The sequence below is a fragment of the Cebus imitator genome, unplaced genomic scaffold (assembly GCF_001604975.1).
Source record: "Cebus imitator isolate Cc_AM_T3 unplaced genomic scaffold, Cebus_imitator-1.0 Scaffold577, whole genome shotgun sequence".
Classification (NCBI taxonomy): Eukaryota; Metazoa; Chordata; class Mammalia; order Primates; family Cebidae; genus Cebus; species Cebus imitator.
Window position 1 is genome coordinate 203,523 of NW_016107892.1, and position 7,668 is coordinate 211,190.

Consider the following 7,668-nt stretch of genomic DNA (forward strand, 5'->3'; position numbering starts at 1 on the left):
AGCTTCACCTCCAAGGAGCAGTGGGGCACCTGCCTCAGCCCAGAGACTTGGCTTCCCCTGGGTCTTGTGGTGTGTATTACTAGGACCACTTACCTCTCAGCATCACCTTTTGAAATAAAGATGGTTAAAGTCTGGCCCTGGAATGGATTTGCTTCTGCAGACATACACCTCTGACTGAGGGTCCCCCTGCATCTACCTGCTCCACATACTCATCCCCTACAGCCCTCCTGCAAGAGGGGGAGGAGGCTGGAAGAGTTGTTCCAGCATCACTACCCATGTGCTTTGGAGCCATTATTAAACTAAAGTTTCCTTGAACGCAAGCATTGCTGTAGGAGAAACTGCTTTGCACAGTTCAAGATTTAGGTATAATTTCTTACAATGTCACCAGCAGCCTGTTGCTACAAGTTATGTCATAACTTTTACATACCTTGTAATAGTGATTATGAATAGTTGTTACAGAACTATTACAAGTTCTAGCATCATAAGAGATTCTTGCTTCATCCAAGCATCATACAGATGCAGATGAATTATAACCATGAAATGATGACCAGTATGCAGCTGGGCACATCAGTTAGTCCCTAATCTAGAAGAGTTTCAACAGGAATGGCCACAGGTCAGAGAAGAGGAACAAGGATAGAAGGCAAGGGTGGCCCTTGGGCTTTATTTTTAGCACGACTGCTAGTTCAATTATGCATAAATAATGTTACCTAGTTGGCATTTTTGAAGATATTAGAGAAAAGAAACACTTCTTTCTAGGAACTTCGGACTTAAAGGTAGACACTGGTCTGGGCCTTGAATAAGAAACTGGTTACTTAGTAACCTGAGTCAGAATGTAATTTCAGGAGAAAAGAATACTTCTGTTAAAAAAAAAAATCCTTACTGTTTGAATTATTAAAAACTGTATCACATTTTGACCCTTGGGAAATTCAGTTCACCTCTAAGAAAAGGCCAAACCAAAAAGCAAAAGAAACAGATGAAATATTATATTAGATAAGGGTCCCGTGGTGATCAACACACTCTGGAGAAATAGAACTAAATCATTCCCATTGATTTACATTTTTTCAGTGTTTTGCATCAACCATCATCAAAATCCTAAAACCAAACTTTGCAAGACATTTGGAGACGTTCTTGGCAGTACTACTACTGCTTGTTAGTGCACCTACCTTCATTGTTAGGATTGTGTCGGCAAAGATTTTAACAGCTGTGAAAACCCCACCAGTATAGAAAAATACATTTTTTATGGATTGTCTAGACACCCTATCTCCATGACTTGCTGAGTTTGGGATTAACCTTTGTATTCATTTTCTATAGCTGCATAACAAATTACCACAAAACTAGGAGCTTAAAACAATACAAATTTATTAGCCCACAGTTTCCCTGGTTTGAGAGTCCAGTGTGACCTGGATTCTCAGCTCAGGGTTCCACAAGGCTGAAATCAAGGTGCTGGCCAGCTGCATCCTCATCAGGAGGCTCAACTATGGAAAGATCTGCTCCCAAGGACCCTCAGTGTGTTGGCAAAATTCATTTCCTTGTGGCCATGTGACTAAAGTCCTTATAGGAGAGTCTCTCTTCCACTTCAGATTTCTTCTCATCTCTTTTAAGTACTCGCTTGATTCAGTCGGGCCCACCCGAGTTAATCTCTCTTATTAATTCAACGTCAGCTGATTGGGAACCTTAATTACATTTGCAAAATCTCTTCTGCAATATTGCATAATATAATCATGTGAGTGATACACAGCCCATTACGTTTACAAGTCTTGTTCACACTGAAAGAGGGGATAATACAGGGCATGTACACAAACGGGTGGGAATATTGGAGGTCATTCTAGAATTCTGCCTACCTTTGCCATTCATTCATTGTGTCCCTGTTTCTGATCTATGAGTTGAGGATAATATTCCATTTTCAAGATTGTTATAAGGCACTTTTCATTCATTAGAGAAGAGTATCACCATCCATTCTAAAACTGTTTATATTTGATATTCTTTGAGCTCCACTGTAATCTAGCCCTTGTCCTAACTCCCTGTTCACTCTGAAAACTTATGATAATGTCTGATTCATCTTTCTGTCACTGCATGTTTACCACACTCCAGCCATAAATTGCTTTTAAATATTTGGCCACATAGTTGAGATTTCTGTTCCACCATGTAGTGTGATTCCCAAAGCATCTGAAGGGGCTGCTTTCCAGGGGACCCATGTAGAGACCTGAACTCAGCAGATCTGGGGCCTTTCTGTCTGTCTGTAACCAGCCATCCTAGGGATCAGAGCATGGTAAACACACCTCAAGTCCCAAATGGTGGGGTGACAGACACTATTGGTAACTGAGATCTTAGGTGGTAGACAGGTAGTGCCATTTTTAACTGAGAATTTATTTTGATGTGTTTAGAAAAAAATATACCTATTCAAACTCATGATTTTAGGGCATAAGCAAAGCTAAAAGAGATTTAAGTGTTTTTTTTGTTGTTTTTTTTTTTAGTGAATTGATTTGAGGAAAACATTAAATAGATATAGTATTATACAAGTGGCTAAAACATGGTGAAAGTGATGACAGTGTTACTCCAGTTAGGGAAACATGGGCATCCACAAAATTGGTAAGTGACCAAGTACTGAATGAACCAGTGAATTCGGTGAGTATTGAATCACGTTAAGTGAATCAGACTCCAGGAACCCCTTCGATCTCAGGAACGTCTACAGAAGCCCACCACGTGCCATCGATTGGGCAAGAGATACACACCCATTAAAGCACGTCTCAAACCACACTCCAGCTACCCTGCGTGCAGCCAGGATGATGTGCGCGTGGGGGATGGAGCCTTGCGAGGGCGTGGTTAATCCACGCGCGGCCCGTAGTGGGGGCGTGGCTGGAGAAAGGCGGGTCCTCGTGGCGGAAGGCGGAAGTGCTGTAGAATCATGTGACCCGAGTAACATGGCCGCTGTCCCGTGAGTGCTGCTAGTGCCGGGCGGGAGCTATTAGGCGTCCAGGGTCAGGTGTGCTGGAGCAGGGTCCAGGCCTGGGTTCCAGAGCGCGGCGGCGGGGCGAGGCAGACAAGCCCGGAGCGGCGTGGTCCATGCGCCGGCGCCGGGGGCAGTGCGGAGCCGCAGACTCCCCTGGCTCCGGCGCGGCCCCGGCAGCCGCGGGTTAAGGAGTAGCGAGGCTCCCGGAGCTATCGCCATGAACCCGGAGAAGGATTTCGCGCCGCTCACGCCTAACATCGTGCGCGCCCTCAATGACAAGCTATACGAAAAGCGGAAGGTGGCAGCGCTGGAGATTGAGAAGTAAGAGCCGTCAGGACCCCTCCCTGGGTATGCAGCCCTTGACTGCTCTGCTCCCCAGGGAGACTGCTCACGCCTTCCCAGCCAGTGTTACTTTCCCAGGTTGCAGGCCCTTACCTTAGTGCAGTGTTTCAGAGCAGATTGGGAGTCGTATCTGGGAGTCCCCGCTTTATTCCTGACTGGCTGTGTGATTTGGTCCCAGTTCTTTAACCTCCCGGTGCCACAAAGGGCTGCACTGAGAATGAAGTGACATAATGTATGAGTAGTGCTTGGCACCGTGCACGGCACATGGTGAGTCTTCGGTGCGGTGTCACCCAAGCCAGCAAATGAGGGAGTTGTGTCTTTGGTGGGAGAGAAGTCAGAAGCTGGAGAATTTACGGGTGATGCTGACCAGCTGGTTTCAGCTTCTGAGAGGTGAAAGAGACTGTTAGTGACCACGTAGAGAAATCAAGTCGGAAACCTCATGATCTCAAGACTCAGAGAGTTGTTTTATCTGTGTTATAACACTCTTCCCTGCAAGTGGAAGTAGAAATAATTTGACCTGTCTTGCTTCTGCAGTCCCGTTACATGTATGTGTAACAATGAACTGATATTTTACTTTACTTCCCAATATACAAAACAGCGAATGTTTCACTGCGAATGTTTTATTTATTATTTATTTTACTGCAGTATTATTTTTACTTTTGTGGGGTTTTTTGCCAGTCAGATCATAGGGTTAAACTCAAGTGAGTTGAGTGATTTCAGAAGAGTGGAAAAAAGCAGGCTGTGAAACTGGAAAAACACCAGTCTGGGAGTCAGAAAAGGTGGATTGTAGTTCTCTTCTGTCCAGTAGAGTACCCGTTGGCCATGCGTAGCTATTATAAATTTCAATTATTAAAGATAACTTTAGTTTCTCAGTCATACTACCTGTATTTCAAGTGTTCAATAGCCACATGTAGCTACTGGCTACTACATTGGGCAGCACAGATTATAGACTGTTTCCATCATTGCAGAATGTTCTGTTGGACTGCTCTAATCCATTCCATGGAGTAACATTGATTCTTTAACCTGGGGCAAATTCCTTAACTCAGGGTTTCTCAGCCTCTACACCATTCACATTTTGGGGCGGATAGATGATTCTTGGTTGCAGTGGACTATCCTGTGGCCTCCAGGATTGTTAGCAGCATCTCTGGCCTCTTCCAACTGGATGCCAGTAGCACTCTATCTGTTGTAACAGTCAAAAATGTCTTCAGACATTGCCACGTGTCCCCTGAAAGTGCAAAATTGCCCCAGTTGAGAACTGCTGTTTGTAATCCAAATGTTGCTTTGGATTTTAGTTTCCTCCTAAACTGAGAGATTTGGACTTTGATAAGAAACTCCCCACCCTGCCTCCGTTCAGCTCTCATACTCAGTATGTCCACCGCCATCTAGCTGCTTCTCTCGTCAGGCACCGCTTTCTTGACTGCTCTTTTATATAGCTTTTTGTTTATACCTGACTCTAACAAATGCTAGCAAGTCTTATTGCACATTGCCAAACTGAATAGAGGGACCCAGAGATGATATATAGGCATAGTTCCGTGTCTGTGGCGTTTTGGTGGCTTTTAAGTTGCTTTGACACCTAGTTTTGTCCCTCACCCACTCTCCTTCTCAGGAATATCTGGTTTTATTATAGCTTGAGTCATCTGTTGAGTCGTTGAGGAGAGAGGTATTCATCTCAACATTATTGTTGTTTCCAGCACCACCTGTCTATCTGTTCTCACTCGAGACAGCTGTGTAAGGGTTTTGTCTTTGATGGCGTTCGTTTTGTATTGGACATTGCCGTTGATTTGTGGAATTTGGAGAAACTCACTAGTGCCTTAACTGGACTGTGAACTCCTTAAGAGCACAGAGCTCTGCTGATGTATCTGTTTTATTTATCCTCAACACTTAGCATAGTGCCTGGCAGCACTTGATGGTTGTTGTCCAAATAAAGGAAAGACCACACATTTTCAGTGGGGAAATAACATTGCAGGCTAATGACTTTGATGCTCAAAAGCATGGCCTACAGATGGCAGCATCAGGATCACCTGGGAGCTTGTTAGAGGCTTTCCGGCTTTGCTCCAGACCTATGGAATCAATCTGCATTTTAACAAGATCCCTGGGTGATTGTGTGCACCTTAAAGTTTGAGAAGCACCAGCCTCAAAGACCCTCTCATTTGTTTCCAGCCTTCTCCAATCATGCATAGAATGAAGAATGGCTGGTTGGTTTGGTGCCCTCCTCAAAGCCTGTGCTTCACAAATTGCTTAGAGACAGATACTTATTTGTCTGTGCTTTATCAGCATTCTGTGTATCTGAACGCTTTCTGTGTGTCAGGTACACATAGGCTATTGTATGTTTTAATATATTCTTTATTTGGCCTGGTCAAAATGACCCTCAACAAACACAGACTATTAGTTAATCTCTCATTAATCAGACTGCAGATGCCCAGTAAGAGTCTGAATCTTGGTAGTTATCTGTGTAGTGTAGGAGGGTCAGTTCACGTGCTCCCTAAATGAATGTGTTTAGTCCTGTTCTTAGGTAAGCAGCCCCTTTAAGACACCCTATTTCTTGAGAAGCTGCATGGCATGGTGGTTAAGAGCAGGCTCTGGAGCTGAGGTTCCAGCTCCCATTTACTGGCTAGGTGAGCCTAAGCAAGCTAATTAACCTCTGTGCCTCAGTTTCTTCATCTGTAAAATGGGAATAATAACAATAATATGTATAGAGTTGTTTGAGCTAATGTTGTAAAGTGCTGCGTTAGTACCTTCTTCCACTGCTATAAACAAATATCTGAGACTGGATAATTTATACAGAAAAGAGATTTATTTGGTTCACAGTTCTGCAAGCTGTACGGGAAGCATAGTGGCTTCTGCTTCTGGGGAGGCCTCAGGACGCTTCCAATCATGATGGAGGGCAGAGAGGGAGCAAGGTGTCTCACATGGCGGGAGCAGGAACAAAAGAGAGTGAGCAGGGAGGTGCTGCACACTTGTAAGCAGCCACATCTCTTGAGAACTCACTATCACAAGAACTGCACCAAGGAGATGGTGCTGGGCCATTCATCATCATGGGAGAAATCCATCGCCATGATCCAGCCACCTCCCACCAGGCCCCCTCTCCAACAATGGGAACTTGTTGGAGATGGGGCAGTTAGACAAGAGGTTTGGTGGGGACACAGATCCAAACCATATCAAGTACTTAATGCAGTACTGGTCACATTGTAATTGTTATAAACTATATATAGAGAGAATTATTATATAACTGTCCTAATTATAGCATATGTATATAACATAGTTGTCATCTGTCAGTACTGTTCTCACCACTTTTTGGTAGGGGGAATGATAGCCTCCCATATTTGCCCCATCCTAATCCCTAGAGCCTGTGAATATGTTATGTTATATGGCCATGGGGAATTAAGGTTGCTAATCACTAACCTTAAAATAGAGAGATCATCTGGGATTATCGAGGTGGGCCCAGTGTAACCCTAACCAGAAGAGTCAGTGTCAGAGTGATGTGGTTGGGAAGACTTACCCAGTCATCACTGGCTTTGAAGGTGGAAGGGAACCACCAGCCAAGGAATGCAGGCAACCTCTAGAAGCTGGCAAGAAAATGGATTTTCCCCTAAAGCTTCAGAAAATAACGTAGCCTGCCAGCATCTCTATTTTAGCTTAGTGAGACCCATAGTAATAAATGTGTTGCTCTTGAATTGTCTTAATTTTTAAATTTCTTTTATAGAGATGGGGTCTCGGTATGTTGCCCAGGCTGGTCTTGAACTCTTAGGCTCAAACAATACTCCCACTGTGGCCTCCTAAAGGGCTGTGATTACAGGCATGAGCCAGGGTGCCTGGGCAAATATATATTATTCTAAGCCACTAAGATTGTGGTAATTATTACTGTAGCAAATAGAAGACGATTACAACTCTCCTGCCATTGTTTTGGAATCTGCCACCCTGCCCAGATTGTGAATTTCCTGAAGGCAGGATCCATGCCTCCATATTATCTTCATATGCTCAGGACTTGCCAGCACTTGGCAGGTGTTAGCAGAAGGCCGAAGCACTAACTGCTCATATAGTTTGCCCCTGGCTTTCCCGGATCAAATAGTCGACCCACAGCTTCTTTGTTAGCCTGAGGGTGGCCATCATGGTAAGGTTTGATGAAAGCTCCAGAGGATGGAATACACGGTATTAGTCTGCTGGAGCTGCCATAACAAAATACCACAGACTTGATGGTTTAAACAACAGAAATGTATTTCTTATAGTTCCGGAGGCTGGGAAATCCAAGATCAATATGCCAGTAAAGTAGGTTTCATCCTGAGCCGCCTTTTAGCTTCTAGGCAGTCGCCATCTCACATGCGTGATTTGTATCCACATGACCTCCTCTTTTGGATAAGGAGGGTGAGGTGGTGGTT

General features: G+C 44.3%; 1 protein-coding gene across 2 annotated transcripts in view; it reads left to right on the forward strand.

Moving 5' to 3' along the window:
• The first annotated feature begins 2,898 nt into the window (after nt 1–2,898).
• The window catches only part of VAC14 (VAC14 component of PIKFYVE complex), a 123,975-nt gene continuing 119,205 nt past the window's right edge, over nt 2,899–7,668 (forward strand). The window contains exon 1 of one of the 2 annotated variants that reach the window (XM_017516261.2): nt 2,899–3,271. In XM_017516261.2, coding sequence (XP_017371750.1) covers nt 3,168–3,271 — 104 coding nt within the window. In that variant the 5' untranslated portion in view covers nt 2,899–3,167. The remainder of the gene's footprint in view (nt 3,272–7,668) is intronic. The other variant, XM_037734150.1, reaches the window with a different exon arrangement.